General features: G+C 35.8%; 1 protein-coding gene across 1 annotated transcript in view; it reads left to right on the forward strand.

Moving 5' to 3' along the window:
- The window catches only part of LOC122575884, a 188,253-nt gene that overhangs the window by 143,635 nt on the left and 20,182 nt on the right, over positions 1–24,436 (forward strand). Inside the window, exon 7 of the mRNA XM_043745372.1 lies at positions 3,233–3,256. Within this exon, the coding sequence (XP_043601307.1) occupies positions 3,233–3,256 (24 nt within the window). The remainder of the gene's footprint in view (positions 1–3,232; positions 3,257–24,436) is intronic.

Consider the following 24,436-nt stretch of genomic DNA (forward strand, 5'->3'; position numbering starts at 1 on the left):
TTTCCTCCGGTTCATGACAATCAGCCGGTGACGAAAAATGAATTATGATTCTTGGAAACTTAGTAAGCCACTATCCGGCTGTCCTAAAAATCTCAATTTACGAAAGTGCATTTCAAACATATTATTTTCATTGTTTCTACAGCCGTTTCCCTTGGCAATTGTCTGTAAAGTACTTTAAAAATGTTAATTATCTTCGCTAACAAACCTAAAAAAATTTAGACAATTTTGGGGATACGAGTATGTGGAAAATTAACGTGAAATCGGGAAAATTTGAAAACTTTAATTCCTAAAACTTTTTCCTTTCGTCCACCCAGTCTGAAATTTTGCAGATATTATTTCCACGCCGGATATCATAATTTCTGGAGTTGGAAAATTGAAAAACAGATCGAAAGTTAAAAAACAGGAACGATCCTAACGCATCTGTATGGTGGTGCAGTGTTTCCAGGTAGGAAGAGAAAATGTGTAGTAGAAACTCTCCTTCTTCCTATTTCTCTCAGTTCCGCGTGACAGTCACCGGAAACACGGTGGATCAGTGGCTAGCTACACGAGAACTTCGACACGGAAACAAGAACGCAGAGGTCGAGAGAAAAATAAAAGGACGAATATAAAGCACGATTTTTCGCAATGGCGTCTCTCAAATATGGCTATTTTATGAAGTCTGCCGTCACTCTGTTGGCAATTTTTTCCCTCGTCATAGAGCAACGCGCCTCTTTACGCACTCGCACACTTTACGACTTGTCGTTTCGCGACAGTGGTTGGATTAATAGCACAGCCATCGTCCGATACAGAGACGCGCCTACGTAGAAGAGAAATCGGTCGCTGGCTTGGCCACGTTGTATCTTATCGCTCCTCTTTAGGATTTCTATAAGTACTGCACCCGAAGAAACTATTTCATGGCAAGGTTTAACACCCGACGCCGGTATCGCACGCGACGATAACGTTTTACGGTCGCTGTTGCGTGCAGAGAGGATTTACTCGTGCGTCGTAAAGACGATCATCCGAGTTCTTCACTTTCCTAGTATCATTGACGTGCGTTCTTTTGGTGGTTTTCCTGTTCCACTCTTTATATATACGTGAAATATATCTTTTCAACTGGATATGTTAACGAGGATTTCTCACAACCAATTTTTAAGTTGAAGTTAAATGTCATTGGATTACTTTTGAAAATTCTAGATTGAAGTCAAGGGATTGAAGGTAGGTTTTTTTAAAAATTCTCTCCACACATTGTAGTTACGAACCATAATTTTATTCATTTTCTCATTTTCGTATAAGATGTATTGAACGATACGATATTAAAATGATAGAACAAATAAAATCATGCTAATATTTACATATATATTGCTATAATTCCTTATTGTAGCTCTACCAGCTGTAACGTTCGATCGATCCAAAAGTTAATAGCACGTGCACAGCAAGGAATCTCCATAAATTCTCTACGTTGTTCAGAATTTCGGTATAACCATCCTAATCATTTGAATCACGAACAAGCTTTGCACAAGGTCTAGCGAAACGTTCATTCGTCCGACGGATTCCACTGGAAATCTCGTTTTACTTGGATCATGAGCAAGATCTAAGTGGCGGCGCGAACGTCACGTCGCTATCATTGTTTACCATCCCGAGGACAAAAGACGGATTTTCATTATTCCGTTCACGCGACGCTTCTAATTTCCGAGGGCGAAGTCATATCCACTTGTTTCCTCTGATTCCGGACCAGCAGTTCGCTGGGGTCGTCAACGTCGACGGCGATGTCTCGACGCGCGTCATGACTAACCGCCTCGATGTTCCGTCGATGTTTCATGGAAAAAGGGGTCACGAAACGCGAATTAACCGACCGTTGTTATTCCGTTTGCATCGGTTCTTTGCCAGTCCCTTTTCCAAGCCCCGCAAATCGATGGATTGCAATAGACTTTCAGAGATGAATTCTTTCTCGTCCATACGAGCAAATTTTCTGGCCTATGTTCCTTGCTCCTTGAAAGCGTTGAAACGTTTCTATTAGTATTGAATTCACGTGCTAATAATTAAGTTTGTAATTTTAACGTTAAATTTACTGGTCTTAGTAGCGTTTCGTTTCATTGCTTGCGAGAATTTCTTGGTCTGGCGAACAGAAAAATTTACTGTGCACTTGCCAAATGACCAAACGTGCTGGAATGGTGAAAACGTTTAGATAGCTTCAGGGAATTAAATAGTTTTCGTATTGCAATTGTATCAGTTTTTCAGAGATTGGTTGGGAGGAGCCGGACCTTTGGAGAGAATATGGAAATAATCTTATGGAAAATTGTGGATACACATGTAACAATAAAATTCGCAGTTAACGATATTCAGAATATGACTACAATGTTTGTAGAAATATTGATATCTACGAGACATACGTATGAGAGCGTAACTTTTTTTTTCGAATAACTGAATGTTTTAGTTTACATGTCGTTTTTATTTAAATACGTAAATAACATTTTGTATATTCGAAATATGCATGCCGGAGAGTTTACACAAATTTTTGACGCTATGTATTCAAAGCGTATCAAGAAATTTATTGAAATGCTGCGCAAACATATTTCTATCTTTATTAATCGAATCCAAAGTTATTCTGTTTATACAGCGTATTTTAGGTTCGAGTTGGATATTTTTTAATTTGCTTTGTACTTTTAACTTTTGTAAATACGACCTAACGATATGTACCTATATCTGCTTTAAATAATTTTATATAATTTAGTTTCCGACACAGTTCAATTTAAAATTAATAGTGCAGGAATATTTATGATTACATATCATTCTAATATAGCGGTGCATGTATCGTCGTTGTTTATTAACTTATTTGCATATTTCATTATTGCTTATTAAAAGTAATTATATTCAGTTAAACTCGGTGAATCGTGTGATCAACAAATTTGTGTGCGTGACGTTATAACGATTTATAATACTTTAACGATAATAAAATGAAACGTTTTTCTTCCAAGGAAAATATGTTTGCGAAATATAGTAACCGGGGGGTAACAAAACTAAATACAAATAAAGAAATTGTATGCATCGTATTTGAATAATGTTTAATAAGGTCTCATATCCGTAAATAAATAGACATTTTTTTAGTTTTATCCATGTATAACATTCGTATCATTAAACTCACGTATTGAGATTAATTACGGTAAACCGTGTCTATTTGTCGTACATAAAATAAAATATATTTAGATTGTATTTACAGGTTGATTTAAAACTTTTTTCTTGGAACTGCTTTCAGACAAACCTGGGTCAACATTCTAAAGTAAGGAAAGAGGGTATAAAAACATTTCTCGCAAGTTTATATTCATAATTGTTGGCAATATTAGCTTAATTAACGTTTTAATCGCATTTATCGTTAGGAGTTTATTCAACTAAAAGAAGAAAAGCAATTGTTCGTTACTTATTAATATGATGATAAACTTGTGGCAAAGATGTATATTTAGTGTGAAAGCACGAAGAAAGAATAACGACATTAATGTAGAAATGTTTTAGAAGAATTTTGCAGTCGTATGAATATTAAAGAAAATTACTCAACTGCTCTATCGCTATAAATCCTTTAGATATCCTTCTATAAAATCTTTTCAGAATTTTTGAAAGAATTGTTGAAGCGAATACTACGATTGCGATTGGATTTCTTCGCTAAAATATTTGAAAGCATAAATGACGGCTAGCGTATTTAAATTTGTGATTATAACGTTATATCGTGTTTTGACAATATTTTTCGCGAATTTATTGAAGCGGTAGAGGAAAAATTCTTTTTTGAAGATAAATTGGTGCGTGTATTTATTTAAAATTATTTACAATGATCTGCGCTAGAATTTGAAAATATGTGCGCTTTAATCATACATTTGTACAGCTTTAGTCTGCCACATTAATCTGCTGAAGTTAAATAGAAGCTACAGTAGGAGTTATACGTGTATAATGTTACGCAATTTGCACGTAACATGTTCCAAGACAACAGACACACGTATCCTCTGATCTGAGCACAAGCACAAATGCTTTGCACATTGCATTATATTTGCAAATATTGAGATTGACCGATGACGCAGCGAGAGATGATAACATGCAGTTTGATTTATACTACTCGCCATACAATGTGAGCAAACAAATACGATCTCAGCACACCGTGCTCATCTCTTAATGTGTACATTTCCTAACTAGATACGGACCAATTAACAGTTTCTTACGCAAAAGGGATGCTGCCTCGACTATCGTGTTCTTGGCTATAAAATATGAGCTAAAGCTGTTTTAATATCGCAGTAATAGAACATGTTTGAATATGCGTCTTACGATGTCTGTTATTAAATTAATGTAAGTAATCAATGATATAATTAGGATTAACGCGAATGTTCTCATAATATTTCAAGTGACTTATTTAAAGAAAATTGTTTGCTTCGTGCTTGAGAATAAAATAACATTTCAGTTGCACGAAGATCGCAATTATTACGAAAGAAAGCATTCGGTATCATTGTTTGTTCTCTAAAAACCTCCTCTCTCATTTTTTGTTACTATAAAAAGAAACGAGTATCATACACTACATTGTTATTTCGTTTAGAAGAAATTTATAAATAGAGATTTTGCTAAGGAAGATATGGTCGTAGATGTAAAGTGAACAGAATTTCGTAGAAATTTCGAAGAAACGCCGTAATAATCTACTTTGGACGTGAAATATATTTCCGTTAATAGAAGCACGATTTCACAGATTACTTGAATTCGGTGGAGAAGGAGGAAGTCAATTTGCAGAAGATTTCTTAACCTCTCATTGTGAAGTTTATTAAAAATTGGAGTATAATAATCTGAAAATGAAAAGTACGCGAGGTAATAAAAAATAGAAATGGATTTCACAGCGCAAGATATGAAAAGAAAGCTTAGGTTCTGGAAGAAAGAAGAAATGGACTTTTCATGGCTAGAAATGGTAACATAAGCCTCAACGACTGGTGTCTAAAGGACCGTCAGATCTGAAACAGAAAATTTAATTAGATAATGAAACCTGAGCGAAAAGCAGAAAGAAGCAAGCGAAAATATAAAAGACGGGAAGTACAGAATGGAAACAAAAGGAAGCGAAAAGTGGGAGGCTGGTAGAGAAGGATATTAGTAAAAGGGCAATGAAGGAAAGAAGATCAGGATAGAGGAAATAAAAGGGGAAGGAAAGGAAGACGGTAATACTTGTATTTGAGGATGAAGCGAATCCAATTTTAACGTTTTAACGCACACAAACCCTGTAACTATGTTGATTTTGAATAATTTAAAAGAATATGACCAAGTAATTCAATAAGATATAGAAAGTGGAACTTCAGAAAGAACGTTAAAATTACAAAAGAACAACGAAAATCTTGTCTAAATAATTTATTCAAACTAACGCAAATCAAGTGTCTGCAAATCTCCGCGAATAATATTTTTCAATCGCGATAAAACAAAATTAATTTGGAAAAACAATAGATGTACCATTTGCCTAATCATCGTGGAGATCTGAAACAATTCTTTGTACTTTTTAAAGTTCTCGTCGCCTAAAATTCTTTCAAACGCAGATCTTCCACATTTCCAGCTGATCTATTTTCTAAGATATCTGTACGGTTATCCTACATCTCCGACAAAAATGGAGGAAGAAAGGATTCCTATATGCACCAAAAGACTTCGGAGCAAGTGCTAAGCTATCGGAAAGCATTTTCTCGTTTCCTCTATTTCCTAACCTGATCCATTCGGAATAACGTTTCCATTTCTGACGTAATGTAAAGTCTGATTGCTTATCATATGCTCATAGCTACTGTTCCTCTAATCAGTCCTCTGACATTTGATAGCTACGTGACTTGAAGTCGCTGCTTGTTGTCTGATACCTGAGGTGTTCAACCGTGTGCCTACGTTAAGGGTTCTATTCAGTTTCCACGCTGAAGCTGAATTACATTGAATTATCTATCGAGTTACGTTTAACGGCCCTTAAATTAGATTGCAATAATATTACTTTTAAGTAGCGTGGAGATTATGTAACATCACTTCCTTAACACAATTGTTACATTTACGCTAAATAGTAATTAATTAGAGATAGCTGCCGCGTAATAATTTTCTTCCCTTTGTGAAATATGCTGTCATCGTTAACAACGATTCTTTTGGTCAGGTTTCCGTTATTTCATTCATTGAGTAATAATCAATTATAGACGTATTCTCTGAAGCTTTAATAATCAATAATTGTCTATCAATGATAATAGGTAATTATTTCTATTATCAGAATAATATCTATTGACTAATATGTGTATAATTTTCTGTTAATAGTAATGTACATATAAAAATAATAAAATAGGATGGGAGCATCATTTAAATAAAATATTTGGAAACTGATTATTTAAATGATATATTACACTGTTTGTTAAAAATATTAAATATTACCTTGATACAATTCTGCGTTAGATTATTTAAATAAACAGACGATGTTTCTTGAAATTACTTCATTAGATAGCAATCAAATGAAATAATGTTTTATTTTATTTGAAGAAATATTTCCTCAAATATTCTCCTCAATTTTCTATACTATCACGTCAACATAGTAAATTGCCTCACTCCAAGTTTGTTAATTTCACTTGATTTTATTTTATTTCATTAATTTTCTATCAAAACCAAATACCATGCATCGTACGAGGTAGCAACAGTCAAAAAGGACAGCAATGTTCCAAGTAAAAATATTTGACGTTAACAAACCAAACTTCTATAATCGATGACTCTAAATCTCATCGATCGAATCGTTTTCCAAACGAATCACGCGAACTGAATGCCTAAAGCACAACCAATAGCTTGATAACCAGTCGTCTGCGAAAGTTTCTAATTAATTTTTATATGAAAGTGATTGAAAAGCGAGGTAGCGAGAAGGAAAGCAAGTCCGAGAGAGAGAGAGAGAGAGAGAGGATAAGGGACAGAGAAAGAGAAAGATGTAGGAGCAGAATTCAGAGACGAGTAAGCGGCTACGGAAGCGAAGATCCTTCGCCCTCGGAAACTTTCTGCAGCTGCCAGTGCCAAGATATTATTCAACCGGCGCAGACCTTTATTAACTTCCAAATTAACCGTTGTATCGAAAATTATTCTCGGAAGAAAATGACGAAGCTTCTTGTAGCGATGTATTATACCGGTTGATGGACTAAGCCAAAATACATGACCCACGATTATTCCTACTTCCGGCACCAGCCGGGTATCCGTAAAACAATTCCCGGCGAAGTACACTTAATCCAGTTGACTAACTTTAATTATATTCTAGAAATTCTTCACATTTTCGATAATTCGAAGCGACGGTTAGCCGGATTTATAAAGATTTAAACTTGCTTACACACACATACACCTAAAACATTCGCAAATTGTTTGTGCGTTGCTTTAGAAAGAAATAATATTAGCGTCATGCGATGATATTGGTTAAAACGCTGTCGAAGTAGTAACAAATTTTTCTGGCCAGTGAATGAACGAGTTAAGCCGCTGCGGCGAAAATCACGGAACACGTGGATTATCTAGAAATCGTATGTTTCTCATAAGAACCGGGACGAGTCGAGGAATTGTAGCTACCGTGTGGCAATTAGAAACTGCTGTTTCATAGAACGAAAGGGAGTTTCACTTTCGTGCAAATTGTTCTATTTATTCCCTTGCTTCAGTCTGCTTGTTGTGCATGATTCATATCTTCGCATAATATCGATTACAATTATACCCTTGTCTCAGCCTACGATTTTTATAATACACACAATGATACGACGCAATTCTGGACATTGTGGCAATAAATATTATTATTATTATTATTATTATTATTATTAATATAAATTTATTTGCAAAGTTGTAAGCAATTCAGTTCCGATGCTCTTTGATCCCATAGTAAAGTACTTAAAACGCGCACAGTTTCTTTATATCTTAAGGAAGTTCCCAGGAAAACACTGCCTTATTCCCAGTTTGCCGAGAAAACACGCGTAAGCTCATCCCCAAACAATCGATTGCTACGTCGTCAATTCGCTTTGATCTTAACCCAAGAAGAGCAATGAAACTACATATATTTAGAGAGAGAGGGAGGGAAGAGAGCAATATTTTTAATCGCTTAACAGTACTTGGTAGAGATGTTAGCGCTAAACGTTATTCCCGTGCGATGATTAAGACCCAAGATCCGGTGAACAAATATTCTGATATTCAACGATCAAGAGCATTCTATCCTAAACTTTGTCTGAACAACGTTTAATCGTTACCATCGTTATCCAAGTTCTAGCTTTGTAAAGACAATGTTTGAAATTTATGGCGGCAGTTCGTATAGCTAGCATGAAAATTACCAGAACTGAAGGTAATATTGCTCAAACGTTAGGAGCTTACCGTTGTACGGAAGACTTACTTTACTTTAAATAAGAAGGTAAATGAACGCGAAGAAATATTATGCTGCAAATAGTAATTAAAGACGGGTATCTACTTAGATATTGTTACGTATTTCGAGAAAGAGAATTAGCGCAAAGTTAATTTTTAACTTAAAAATACTTTGTGAAAAATTCCATTTATTCGTTTGCTCATACAACTCGTAATATGACTTACGGCAGAGCAGACCTACAACTTTCTCACTTTATTCTCGTAATTGTCGTAGTTACATTGTCGTTTTCTGCAGTATTACAAAAGGAAAATGTAATACGTTTATAATAATAAATATCATATCCTTTGTTACCCCTAATAGTAAATGTATCAATACAATACATTTCTTTCTATTATATATTCCTATTAAATTCAAACATTTAGCAGGTAAGGTATTTAGGCACGCGTAACATAAATCCATATCGATTTAATGACAACACGTTAACAAAACCGAGGTCATATCTGAGCTGAGGCAGCTCTATCCATATTTCGTTCGTTACCATCTTGATGATCGGGCTCGTTATTGGCTAAAGAATGGGTCACTTGTTTCTTTCCCATGAGGTAACTTGGATTCGAAAAAAGAAAGGCGAGGTTACACGGGTGGGCGGGGGGTAGACAATCGAATAGAGGAGAAAAGACAAATAGAAAGAAAAGAAGTAACGGAACACTGGTACGAACAAAATCCTAACGCTCTGGAGCTAAATTAAAGAGAACGGAAACCTTTTCTCGTTTGACCTAGGAAGACATCAAAGCCGAAATTGTTCAACTTGTCCCTAGAAGCGCTGCAGATTCACACTACACTCGATCGTTCCTTTTTATTCGGTTTCTTTTTTAACCCATGTAATTTCGTTCGGTTTCACGGTTCGAACCATTTTATTTCGTTACGTAATTTACGTAATTTCGTCACGCGGCGAAACATATTATCCGGTAATTCGTTTTTTCCTCGAATCGACGGGAAAAGAGAGAAGAAAGAAGAGCGAGCATTACCGTTGGACAGTGGCCGATTGCGAATTTAGATTAAGCGAAGTGAAAAAGGGACGCGGTCGCGGCCGAAACTTCCTACTCGAGCAGTAAATAAAAGAGTGAGCCAAGGATTTTGTAGCTAGTCGAATATTCGATTCAGTCGTCAGGAAAATAAAAAGCAACGACAGAAACAGACGAAATTACCATCGAAGAATCGTTAATGAATTTTTTCTCTATTTCTACGCTTGCTACCGGACCGGTTACGAACATCCAGTAAAGCACGGCTTAAAATAATGCCGTCGTTAAAACTGACAATCGATTTCTTTCGTCCTTTTCAATCGTTGGCCAGCAAGCGTGATAACAAAAGAAAATGACAATCGAGTCGTTTGCGATGTAGAAGGTGCGAAAAAAGCGACGAACGTTGATGAAAATTTGATGCACGTTTTCCGGTTAATCAATTTTAATACAAATTTAATATATTTAATATGTATGTCCAATTAAGTACCCGTTTGGTAAAAAAAATACTAACGATTTTGTAAATCTACTTAGATAAATTATACACGCAGGGATGAGCAGCTACAGTTGGAACATTATTTTGGATATCTTGTCTACAAGTGAAAATAAAACTAATCTTCTATCGGTCAAGGCATGGTCTAACTATATCGAGGAACGTACGTTTGGATGGTTTAGCGATAACAAATTGCTTGTACCTGCATTTTGTCGATAATCATGGTTATGCATATTCAAAGCGCATATTCTATCAGCGACGCGTACTTTGTTGCTATGGCTATTATGGGCGACATTTGACTCGAGAAATTTAATTTACGCGTTAAAATCTTCAATAGTCAACATAATCCATTCCCATGCGCTGCTTAATTTTGAGAAGAATTAATGTAACATAGATGCTTATTATATATGATACCTACTATTAAGAAAATATCGCATAAAAATATTTTTAATCTAGGAATTTTCATTGCAAATGTAGGGTGCAGAAATGCAGAATGTTTGAGATATCGTCATTTAATTAGAGACGAGAATTATTCCATTGTTCGTGATGGACGTTTATAATAATCGTATAAATACTACACGATAAAATCGAAAACATACGTTTTCCTATTGTTCGAATAACAATTCTCAACGGGATAACGAGTAGAACATAATCGCAAGGTTTGGTTAAACATTTTAGCAGCAACTTAATGTACTTAATTAGATCTGATGGGCAGGTGAAACGTGGCTAGCTATGGCCACGCTAAAGTCACCTCTGTTTTCTACCTATCTCATAATCCTCGTAAACTTCGCGCGCATGATGTATCTTGTTAAAACTTTCGATGTGCACGCTTAACTTCCGGAAATTCCACGGTATTATATGGTACGACAATAACGTACCAAAGAATAAATTTGCTAATCAATTTGCGTGTATATGTTTATCACTTGGAGTGTATAGTCGCATGTGGAAAACGCGTCATATATGTATTAATGCATACGATAGTAACATTTACGATAGGAAGAGTCATCCGTTGCTAGCATACATCCTATTCGGATAAACTGTACTCTCGAATTCAATTACGTACTTGTTTAATGAAATATTATAATTCCTGTCATTTTTTCATTGGAATTATCGTATTTCACATGTTGATGTATTTAATCTGTAATAGCGGTTATAAATTTTATTTATTCCCTGGCATTTATTAATGGATAGGATAACATGCTTCACTACCGAGATTTAATAAACGAGGTAACTGCCTTGTGTACACGCATGTACACGTATAGTATGCAGATAGGTAGTTTCTGGGTAGATCTGTATATATGCATTGTAAATGTTAAAGCCCGAGTGTCCTAACGTCGCGCAACGTGTAAATCTCCGTGTTTGTTGAACCCTGTGTGCTTTTTCTTCTTTATTTCGTTAGAAAATATTCCTAAAATATATAGAATTGTATTACCGTATTACGTGTAAAAAATGTCCCATGTCACTGCGAATAGCGGAGATATTCAAGGAAGCGTTCCAATTTCCTATAAACGATCACAGAATCTTTCTTCATTTTCAACCGTGTTCATTACGCTTATAAGTAAACAATCACGAATAAGAAGTAAAATGACGATCGTCAATCTCTGGCAAAGCTGTCGCGTGACAAAAGATCGCCGCGACAAAGGAAGGTGGCTAGGAAGAAGTTAAGAAAGAGGTGAAATCGATAGAAAGTTTGGAGCACAATGGCGAAGAACAAGCAGCAGCGAGTGCGTTAGATTGTGCAGCGATATTACGAGCTGCAGAGCCACCATTAGGCTCGCCGTAGGAACATTCTGTCTGCTGGATAAGAGGAAAATCGGTACCTGCCACGAGTGTGAAACCGAACCAGAACGAGAACAGTGTGAGGGAAAGGAAGACAGAGACGAGGAGTAACAGAACAGGTTTCGAACAGATTGAACCGAGCTACCAACCGATTACAGCCATGGAAATTCTTAGCAAGAAGAAAGGAATAATTATCCCGCAATTATCGCAGCAGGTCTCATCGTGCTCGCGTGAAACGCCTTTCAATTCTGGCGCGTATTCATACGGAAGGTGGTGAGTCGAGTAAATGGAATAATAGCCGGTCTTGTCGTGACTCAGAGAACTCTCGTTTCCTGTTAATTTTGCCAAACTACCAGTTACGAATATTACTCCACATATTATGTAAATGATAATGTTACTAAGGAAATATTCCCTCGTGTTACGTTCTTTCTGATCTATCTCATTTTCAATTGCCACGAGAAACGATACTGTCTTGTTCTTTCTTTCCCTTTTTCATAAAAAGTTCTGGAAAATATTTCGTTGCACGGGGATCTCGTCCGCTAACATCTTAGCGATCTTCTTCGATGATTGATAGCACTACGGGTTCCGAGGAAAGTATCAAAATCTTTGATCATATTCAATGCTCGGCCAGCGTAATTGAACAACCCTGGTCGATTCAACGATTCAGTCGAGGAATCCATTGATAAGGAATTCGTTAATAAGCGTTCCAAAACTGTCATTCAGTTCGAACCACAAGCGTTTTTCGGCATCAGAAGCAATCATACCTTAAATGCTCTCGTTAGCCACAACAGCAGCAGCATTCATAGCACCGACACTGCGGTGTCATTTCAGCCAACCTGGTGCGTGGTTGTCATTGCGGTTTGCAAGCGCCATTCTGGTATCATCAGTAACAACGCCTCGAAATATCCACCGAACCTGACAAGTGTCGGCATATGGGCGAATTTAGCTGAACAGATCCAAGTGAAGGTTGCGGTAGGTCTTCGTCAATCATCCTTCCGTATCTACGCACTGGAGCTCGCTGATGAAATTCCGTATGTTTTGTCACTCGCTCGTTGACGTTTTACGAACATTACCTCTTCCTGAACGACCTCGTTCTCTTCTTATATGCAGAACAGTCGAATGCGTTCGGTAACCAGCTGCACTTGTTGTTACGGTGGAATTCCATTTATCTGAACTTGTCAAGGAACAAACAGTTTATCTAGTTGGCATTCATATAACAGGAGTTTACGTTCAGATAAGCGAATTCAATCGGCAAGGGTTCGGTTAATCGGACATCGATTAAAATTTCGTTCCAGTAAGTGGAGTTCTACCGTATAATTGTGTTTTTGCTGCTTCTATTCTATTTATTCTGAAATATCTTCGTGATAACGGTAGCAAGTTATAGTGCACATTGGAAATCAATTTTTAAAGAGTGGATTAATTTCAACTCACTGTACGAGCAATTAATACGGTGATAAAATACGCACGCGTTATTGACGGTTCTGATACATATATACAGTTAAAGAGGAAGTTGACACTCGATACAGATCCTCTTGTATATTGACATAGATCATAGGAAATGCTACTAGTACGGCCCGGCGAGATCATAAATTGTGGCGAAACGATCACTCGAATCGATGATTTCTGACAACGATAACTCACATCAAACAATCGGTCACCATGCATTCTGTCAAAACGATTTGAATCACATCACTTTAGCGATGTGAGAGCTTCCTTCTTCTTATGACATATGTACATCCCATAACGTACCCTGTCCGCTTATCATGATATATTTTCTGCTTCATCGTGATTTATGATTTATATATTACACTGTACGCCCACGTACACCAATACATTTAGCCTGAATCTTCGAATTGTCGCAAACTACGAAAGAATATAGGAGACGTAATTATTCACTGAAATATTATTAATACCGAGGAGAAGTTACATTAGCGATGAATAGAGGATTGAATTAAAAACTTGGAAAAGCGATGTGGTAAATTTTTAAACATGCAATCACATTCAGTTCAAAACTGGAACGCGCATTATTTATTCACGGTGAAGTATGATTCATGACTCCCCTGTTGGTGTTGGTTAATCTGAAAGAATTTGTATTTGCTAGACTGCGCGAAGCCACGAATGAAATTTCTCAAAGCTTTCAAAATGAATTTTTAACCGAATGCATAGACAGAGTTTAAACTACTTTAAATTTTACGAGGATTCACTTGATCATATTACATCCTACGGTTCGCTTTGCTATAGCTATAATCAGATTTCCATCAAAAGATTTTTAATACCGTGCAATAATGTCAGTGATATTATATGCAGGTCTTGTATATCAGTGCTCGTAACAACCTTCTTATATTTCTTGATAAAAATATTTCAACGAATTACGAAATAGAACAAATTCTGTTTAATTTTTCTGAATAATATCTGTTCCTACAGCTGCATGGTAATATTAACTATTATCTAAAATAAGGTTAACGCTAGGAATTTCATAATTAATCGGTGTCTTTGTTCGATCTCTTTGGCAAACAACACTTTGATCGTGTTATTTCGTGTTAGATCGTGTAATGGATATCAGTTGTTGCCAGTAATTATCGTAATAAAATTTTGGAATTTCCTTTGAACTCAAATTTCCTAGAACACGCAATCTCCTACTCTTTGAGCGTGATAAACAGCGTAGGAGATGCCCTGTCGATAAGTAAAGGCATAAACAAATGATTTATTATTTAAAGCGAAAGAGTGAAATTTTTAAACAGCGGTAGAATACTATCTAACATTTCTCGTTTTAGTTTCTATGTTTTTTGTTTCATTACAATATTCGCTGTTTACTTGCTAAATGCAAAAGAAGCAATCAAATTTATTAACAAGTTTTTTTTCGATATTTAAGAATGAGGTTTATAGCTTTTTGCATAAATATAATGTTATAGCTGTCAGAAATTGTTTATTTCAATATAGTTATTCAATCGTGTTTACAATTGGGAAGAGAAATTTTTGTATCGAAGAGATATGAAAGTATATTTTATTCTTTTAAAAAACGTCTTTCGTTGTACGTAGACTGTTGACGAGCCTGCTATGCTTCCATCAGTTGTAGGAGAAACAGACAAATATATCATAATCAATGTCAAACAATTATCCTCGTCGAACCATTTCTGTATCAGTATTTCCAACTCAAATCATTCTTAGATGGATAAGATCGGTATAGTTTAATGCGTAACACTTTCAATTAATAATACTAGTGATTTCAAATTTCAAAGTTCTAGTACGTGTATTAAAATTTCACGAAGAAAAAAAAGAAAAGAAAACGGAGGCAGTTTATACGTAGATCTATAAGAGACCTTCTTTAATCAATGAAGTTTGGTAGAGAAATTATTGCCAAGAGAAATAACGTTTTAATATCTTCGATACGTTAACGTCATGGTAAGCGACAAGCGAGTACTGTACTTTGGATATTTTATATATTTTTACGTTTTATCGTATTTTAAAAATTTCAACATATTTTTAAAATCCGTAATCTACTTATTATTCCTAGTAATTTCAGGACATGCTATATTTTAATAAAATTATCAATGCTAGACTAAACGCGCTATACTGCGCGCAGAATGTAAAATTTGTCGTAATCTTTCATCGCGTTATCCTACTTGATTCTCGTATTTCGTTAACGATAATGATCCAGCGAACATCAGTATCTTTAATGGTCAGATAGGTAGAGAACTTGCAGGCAATATCTCACCGTGCTTCTGCCAACCGACCGCTGAAATGTAACATAAGGTTACACTCGACTCGCCGTTTCTGTAAACAGCTTTACGATCCAGCTGCTACTCGTAGAAAGAACAGCAGACGAGCTTCCGGTGATACACAGTACCATTATTTACGGATACGGACCAAGTCCGATAAACGATAGAATGTGGCAAAAAAAAAAAAAATCTCTCGTCTATCTTACACATTGCAAATCGACTATGTACACGTTTTAGTGATCACAGCAGCTTCGATGACAACGCCTGCGACTTCCTGCGACGTTTCAAATTCTCCGATGCCTCTGTTCTCGACTGGAAATAGAACGAACATTATTGGATACCGTCGACCTTTCTACGTAGTGGATATCATGACATTTCTGAATTTATCTGGATACTTTTAACTTTATCTGAAATTCGTCATGATATTTTTTAATTCTCTTTTATAAGTTTTATAAAAAAACTTTGGGATTGTTATTTCATTTGGAATATTGAGATTCGAGGAATCTATATATAATATATATCTCATCTATAGGATTCTATATAGGACATGTATATATAATAAAAATCTGATTTAGACGATTAAGATTTCTTTTGTAATTTGCAATTAACGTAACAAATAGTTGTCCACCTTCGTCATTAATACGCGATTCTAATTGTGAATAGCGAAATCAATAATTATTCTAGAAAATTGGAATTGGTTTCGTGGCAAACAGTACACTTTCGCCAATAAAAGAAGCCTCTTTTTCCAACCGCTTTTTGCAAGAACACGCGTGTAATATATGAGTTTTGTCCCTCGCGCGTAGTTCGATCGAATACACAGGAGGGAAAATTCGACAGTCGTTGTGGCATCGGAAGATGGCGAAGAGTAATTGTCACGAGGTGTTACAAAACCACGAAATGGGGAATGACAACTGTAATAGCAGCGGTAGAAGTTAGGGGAACAAGAGAGAGAATGGCACGCGCCCTAGTAATCGCTCAACAGTAAGCATTGAATTTCTGTTCCTCTTTCGCTGGTAACCACCCCTTCTACCGCAGTCATTCAGGCGCCTTGTGTTGAATTCTATGTGTCCTTGAAAGGCGTCTCGTTATATTCTTCGAATTGTACTCAGTCATCCTGCGCGGCGAACAATTTCGCGTTGCTGTCGTCTGTCATTTGGAATCCACCTCAGATGGATGCTCGAGTGCTCCTGAAATACGCTCGACGATCCTCCTTTCGGTGTCTGTCTTTTACGTACGAACAGACATTCTTGACAACGAGGTATTTAACACTTTTCCCCTCTAAAGTTTTGACATTAATTATTCTTATCGTAGGATTCAAAGAACGCGCGAATATCGTTGATAATTATTTGCAACATTGTTTTCATATACATTGCATATAAAACGCTAGATCGTATATAAAATCAGTTTGTTCTATACCGATCAATACTGTCTTTTTTCATAAAAATGTTAATAATCTTTGTAATATTTCAAAATATTCATATATACGCTTTAATTATTTATTTCTGCCGCTATCTTGCACATATTTTTGGAATTATTTGCTTAACAAATTTCGTGCGTTAATCTAAATCAAAAATTTCTGTCGGTCCGGTAAAATCCAGTTAAACTGGTTTTGTCACATTTATAGATAGGTGATGAGTGGAATGTTGGAGCACATGTCAAAGCTGTCAATGAAACCTCCGTGTTAAAGCAATCGCTTATATTTGAAATTTAATCAAATATGCCGGATTTCAACGCAGTTGGAACATGTTGCCTGTGCATTTCGTACGGCTTTTTTTCGAAGCAGAAGGAAAATCTTTAGCTTGACCGCAATAACATTATTCGAGAATTAATTTCATACGTTCTAAAACATTCCAACTCTTCTATATTACATGTACATATAACTGTTTTTTAATCTATTAGGTCGTCCGAAAAGTTTCTTTCGTTTTATAAGGAAATTTTATACGTTCTAAAACATTCCAACTCTTCTATATTACATACATGTACATATAATTGTTGTTTAATCTATTAGGTCGTGCGAAAAGTTTCTTTCGTTTTGTAAGGAAATAACGGATGCACAACATTTTCCGTTTTACGTTATTTTCTCGAATTACGTATGATTCATTTTGTCTTATCAAGATAAAGATCGCAACGTTCGTCAGATTAGGTTTCACGTTTGTATAAAGATGTGTCGTTGTAAAAGACGTGTCTGTAAAAGAAAGACACTTTTCCGACAACCTAATAAATATATTTGTAGAGGATACTATGTATATGTTATTCGCAAACTACTTTCAAGAAGATATAAAACGCAAATTACTTTTATTTAAAAGTATAATACTTCTGGTGAAATATTTTTAAGCCGCGAACTACTTTTGTCTTAGAAATCCTTTATCCTTAAACGTTAAACGTGGGTAAATTACGAGACACTTACATATATGAAGATTAAAACTGTCCTAACACTGATGTTGATTTAATTTTAATTGTGACGTGTCAGTTTGTCATAAGCACTTAAGTATGACATTCGCATAATTTTCTTGAGAATTCGCAGAACAATATCCATTCATTTGCGTAACGATACAGCCAAGAAATTTAAGAGGCACTCAGAATACCTCAACCACGCATTCTCGAGTATTATTTATTACAAGGATCGCTTAAAACGCGCTGCTCGAGCGCTGCTTTTCCGAGGATATTGAAAGAGATCGCGATTTCGTAACCCCGACACCATATGGCACGAATGAAAAGTGCGAAGAAAGTATTAAAGAATATCTTCCGCAGGATTGGCCCAAAATGACGGCACGTTACCGCGAAAGAAATGACACGCTCAACTTTTTACCTAAAACATAACCACGTTCACCATTACTTGCGAAACTGTCGATAAAGCTTCCTGTTAATATTTTAGATCAATAACTTGCAAGCACCTGTGAACTTTATGATTAAATTGATTATGAAATTAAATTATTCAGTTACGATTAAATGTCAAAATGTTTCAATAAGATTCATCATTTCATTGCATACGTTTATGCATTTATGGAAAATTTAATGACGAAAAACAAATACCTGGATTTTATCCCTTCAATTACGTTCGTAAAAATAGTAACTTTCATAAACATCCAGAGTTTATACAAAGCTATTTTGCAAAGTTTAAAGCATAGTAAAGAAATATACGTTGCATGAAGTTAAATTTTAAATGAGCTATATTATCCTTCAACTTTAAAAGCGTTATCTTATAATGCTTGTCTGGTTATAAGTTAGGAAATGTTTCATAAACGTTGTCTGGTTATTTAGTAGCTCTTAAGATTTACGAATAATGTTAACTGCGCCATATAACATTGACATCTTCGCCATTTTTTTCCGATTAAATTGCTATTATATCCGATATATTAAATATGTCAAATATTAAGGTGAAAAGTATCAGAACTAAACGATTTTTGTCAAACTTTCAACGATTCACTTAATAGCGATATTTTCCAATATTTAACCAAGCTAGTGTTTGATGTATGTGCCTATTTATAATTGGATTCGAACGAACAATATCTTACGACGTAGAATAAATCACCTTATCCGCGTAACAAATTGAGCCGATATAACACATTAATCCTTTTATGAATGTAAAAGGAAAACGCTTTATTGCTGTAATTTGTTTTACAAGAAATAATGCAATTTAATCCACCATTAAGCGCAAGCATTCTGTCAAATGTGTAACAAATTGTTCGTTATCTGCGTTTCAATTTCACATTAAGTGTTATTTCATACCATGGGAAGAAATTATTACTTAAAAGCAATTAAAGTTATTATTAAAACCATGTATCTATTCTCGTAAAATAAATTAATAGAGAAATTATATTAGCAAGAATATCTATAAGTTAATAAAAAGAACTAACTGAATAATAATAATAATAAAGTGTGATGGATATAATGTCGTTAAAGGATGATAAATATATGCAGGACCATCTCTCTCTGTAAAAAAATGTTCTGAACGTTTAACTTAAATAAGTATATTTAATCACACTCTTTTGTCGTATGCTTTTAGTACTTGCATATTAAAACAAGCACGAGATTTCAAAGGATACGATTTTAATAACTTTATCGCGATAAACGCCTTTATCCTACAAAGAGTATGTTTACAATTAAGTAATTTCTCTTCGAATCATAAAATCAAGTGCAAATTGCGATAGCATTAGTCATAACAATGGTAAAAAATTATCGTAAAAATTAATAACATAATGTTACAATAATATTACAATTGTTTTGAAAAAATTACTTGGCGGTGCGATATGAAGAATTCTAAGAGTGATTAAACATTTACCGGGAAACAAATCTAAGAAGATGTAATCAAATACTTGTTACTAGTTACGAGAAGCCATAAAACGATACGGGAAATAGAATAACCGCGCGCAACGAGCCCTTTTTACGATCCAGCTAAGATTCCGGCGTTTTATCTGAGAACGACAAAGGTGCTATGTTTTCCGTATAAAATACGGCGACATCGATCCTTTGTCACGTAGTTATTGAGAAAATGGGTCGTAAATTTCATCGACCACAAATGTCGTAACCCATGCGTGATGTTTAATACAGTACGAAAATTAAATCCCCATCAACATAATAAATAGTTCTTGAATAACGATTGGATAAAGGTCTTTTCTATAACATGAAATTAAGTATGTTGCTAATCGTTAGCAAAGAAAGCAATACAAGTAAATAGAGAAGTGTTGAAGTAATTACTTCAAGAAGAAGTCTACACCTTTTTATTTTGTACATCCGCGACCTGGAGATCGCTGTTACGAAGAGAACAGAATTTAGCGAAACAAAAAGATTCTAAATAAGGAGAGGTCTATATTATTGTGCCCTTGAATATAAATTATGTTTTGGATTACGAGGTCTAGAAACAAAAGAGCTATAAGTAGATTTCTATTGCTGTTTCTTGTAGCCTTCAGCTAGAACTACAAGGTTAGCTTTTTGGTAATGTCCTTTGCGGTAAATATATGAACGAGCTCCTTATCATGGCTTCTTCTATTGTATCGTAACACTGTAAGAGTGAGGATCTGCACCAGTATACACTATACTTGTACTTATACATTATACTTATAACTTTATTTAGTTCAATATATTTTTCTATTACAAATTCACCCACTCGTTTCTCTATCAGTCAACCTGAACAAAAAGTGTAATAGATAATGGATAAATAATAAATCGAGGATAATAACAATCCTGTAAGTTGATCAACTATTTGAATGTGTATGAAATTACGACGAAACAAAATTGTATCGCGTTTTGAGCAGACAATGCCAACTAGGTTGAAGGTAAGAAAGCGGATTAGTTTAATCGCTCATTCGAAGATAGTATTTGTCCGATGAATACTTGTGATTTCGACCTCGTAACGTGAACGTACAAATCTCCTGTCACCGAGATAGTCTCTTAGCGGTGTTTGCCAAGGACTTGGCCAGTCGACTGTACGAATTGGGATTTCCCGAGATTTCAACAAATTGTTGCATCGAGCTCGCTTCGTTCCGGTCCCCGTCCTTTTAACGACGAACGGAGACTATACGTCAAGTTTTATCGCCTTTCTGCGATAAAGTGTAAGATTCATAATGGAGCTCTAAATTAGAGACGGTGATCGATTCTATTTCTGCTCTGCTATAACCAAACCGTATTTCACTTAATTAATATCATATCTAATAAGATTACAATCATATTGAAAGTTGTTTCGAAAATTCGACTATTTCATCCGAAACGGTCTAATATCTGTCAACGTTCGATCAAATAGATTTCATCCTATTATACCCGACAAAATCAATCTACGTATTAAAACAATCTTGCTAAAAGGCCAAATCCTCCTGTGCGTGTCAATCACACGTGTTGATACGTTTACCACTAATTATTAGTCGTATAATTTCACACGATTTCAATGCAGTCCTCTCTACGGATAAAGTCAAATAGGGCACCGTCTGTTTGAAAGAATGGCTGCAGCGGAATTATTGCGACAATCTATAGAAGTGACAGAATCCTAATCGCTATCCATAATACTTGTCGTCTCTCGAGAGGTTCATCGCGGATCATCCGGATATTCGGTTCTTGTTCTCGCCGAGGCTCAACACTCGCCTCCGGAATTCATTATCCAAGCTGGCTTAGGATTTAAGGAAAAAGCGATGATCGAATTAAGTGGATGCCTGATTTCGGTGAGCGATGCACGTTCTGCGTTAGGCTATGGTTGCGTGGTATTCAGTCGAATTGACATCCTGACAAACTCAATACGTGTGACGAGGAAATTGTATGGATGATGAAAGGAAGCGATCGAAATTCCGGGTCAAACAGGGTACAAAAATTTGACGAAGGAACTTGTACGGATAATTGAAAAGTGATTCTGATCGAACTGAACTAAACTGCGGCGTCTATTAAGGATCGAAGGCTTTATGCTGATCTGGGGTCTCAGTTATTTGAAGAATTTGACCAGCATATTGCATAAATAAAATTAAGAAAAAGATGTTATACAGAGGTAGAATGTTGAGTGCCCTTTTATAAGATAAATACGAAATGATGACGGAGTGGTACGATCCTACCATCATCACTGATAAGAACGTATTGCCGATATCTATTTGATATGTTTGCACATACTCTACTGCTTACTTGCCGAGGTCATTGATTTGGTCAACTGTTATGGCAATGGTTAACTGATTGGCCTCCAAAAGAAGATCGGTCGCCAAGATTATCAGATATCACGCCAATAGATTTTTACTTGTGGAAAACTGCGAAAGAAAAAGTTTATCAAACTCGAACTACTAGGAATCAGGATTTTCCGTAGGAGGATTCGTAATAACTGACAACATTTTGAAATGGAATTATAATGCGAACTGGCAATCTACTCCTAGTATCAAAGAGGAAAGCAGTCGGTTGTCGCGTGTATATTTGTTATAACTTTTTAATAAAGCACTCAAGAGCTTATGTTTACATAACATCTCTTTCTTATTTTATCTCATAGAATGCGCAGCTGAAGTCTCGCGGAGAAAAGCTGGGTCATCCTACGTACAGAATGGCAGTAAAGTATTATGGCGTTATGGCGTGAGAACGTCGCAATATACGTTAATGTAATCAAATATGTATATCAATTTTTATGAGTGCGTGCATTTCAGTCTCCAAATGTTTCATCGCGCTTTCATTTTACTAAATTTTACTAAAGCGGGGAGAGAGCGAACATCCTAAACGAACCTCTTAAAAATTTAAGGAGCTCGCTTGATCTGAACGCACCACGGCACAAAAGGAACGTCGTACGTATCGCATCCATACATGCATAACCTTATCAGGACGATCCTGCGAAACCTTTTTATCTTTCGTCCGCGCGTCAAAAATCAGGCCGCTCTGCTTCAAGCAGCGACCTGTGTCCTCGGTTGCTCATTATCCGGTGCCATTGTAACGGAGTCCTTTACACGGACGTGGTACCTCCATGCCTCATTGTGTTCCCTTTTTGCCTAGAAACCAGATAGGAAAATGTTCGCCGAGCAAATTCTCCACGGTGCCAGAGAGACGACAACGACGATGAGAAACACCACTCGCGTTTCTCGTGCACTGTCTACGACGCTCGCTGAATTATTGGTCGAGATGGCCACTCTCCATTGTTAGATCATATTCCCAACGGAGGAACTGGCCTGCAAGAGAGTAGAAGCTTGAAAGACCGCCGGACTACGGATCGTCTCGTTCCCCGTGGACGTAACAAGATCGAGCACGAAATTACCTGAATATTTTCGTCAATTGATTCTGAAAGATTCTCCGAGGAACTCGAAGTTATTCTTTCGGCTCAGTTTCGTGTTCTTTGCTCGTCGGTCTCTTGGGATTGCTTTTTCGTGATATGCCGCGATAATCGTTTCGATAGATTGATACTTGTTAAGACGGTAGCGTATTAAAATCAAGAAATTCGGCAATGAATTACACGGAACGCAAACGTCTGAAAGATTGTTTACGGACGAGTTTGAAAATGCTTAAGAGACTTACGTTGTTCGGAAATTGGGACGATATGTAAGTGACGGAAGGGATTCTAAATACCGCATTACACGCATGACAGATAAGTTTATTAAACATTTAATTAATTCTGTTGCGTGCTTGTGTAACGTGAACTCTATTTTTTGCATCAATTAACTCGAAACCACCGAAATTATCTTCATTATTCGTAGTCATGGCAACGGATGAGTCTGTATTACAGCTTCGTTAATTAATGTGGAAACTTCGATAATCGGAAAAGTTTGAATCTTTTTCTTTCGACTTCGCTAGTTCACGCTCTGCAAATAACGGAGAACTTCTATTTTTGGTTCGTGTTTGGTTTTTATTGGTCACATTAGTATAAAAAAACTATACTGTTACTAGTTTTTACAAGTACTAGCTTTTATATAAAATGTGTTTTATTAGCTAAATCTAATTAGATGTACAAGTGTACTTAATCATTTACTTCATTTTCATTCGTTATTCGTAATTGTAAATATAATTGTAATATTGATAATTTCTATTTTACATGATACATTACATCCGTGTTCATCCCACAAAATATTAAGTCTTTCGCGTGATCATTGATTTGCCGTCAATTCGCATATTCTTCGTGCAAATCGAGCAACGTGTCCATTTGCGTTACACTTGTGAGCAGCATTGCGTATTAAACACGTGTAACAACTGCAGATTTAGAAGCTTGTTAAATTCATGTAATTCGTCGGAAACGTACAAGCAAATGTCATCTTTAAAAGTATAACCTTGAGCTTATTCAAGCCAAATTACAGGAGTCCTTGCTTAAACAGCCTAAGTAGCCCTAATCAACGGTCCTGAAAAGTACCACTCAAAGAACAGCGTTTCATCTCTCTGCTCTAATTCCGTCTTGTTGTTTCCCTTCGGGTTTGTGCCTGATTTTACAGTTACTTTGATACGTAATAAATAAGTTACAGTAAAACGCACGAAAGCGGATGTTTTTCACGACTATAATACCGATACTACTTCTAGAAATTAATATTTACTTTCTACACCAGTAACAATTTGCCAGGCAGAATAAAATCAGCTATTACGTTTAAGAAATCCATAATCACGTTCATATCTCGTACATTATCTATCATAAAACACGCGTAAAATTTTTCTTCAGAAACGTAAAAAATCCAGAAGGGAGGACGAAATCACATGT

Source organism: Bombus pyrosoma, linkage group LG15 (genome assembly GCF_014825855.1).
Source record: "Bombus pyrosoma isolate SC7728 linkage group LG15, ASM1482585v1, whole genome shotgun sequence".
NCBI classification, from domain to species: Eukaryota; Metazoa; Arthropoda; class Insecta; order Hymenoptera; family Apidae; genus Bombus; species Bombus pyrosoma.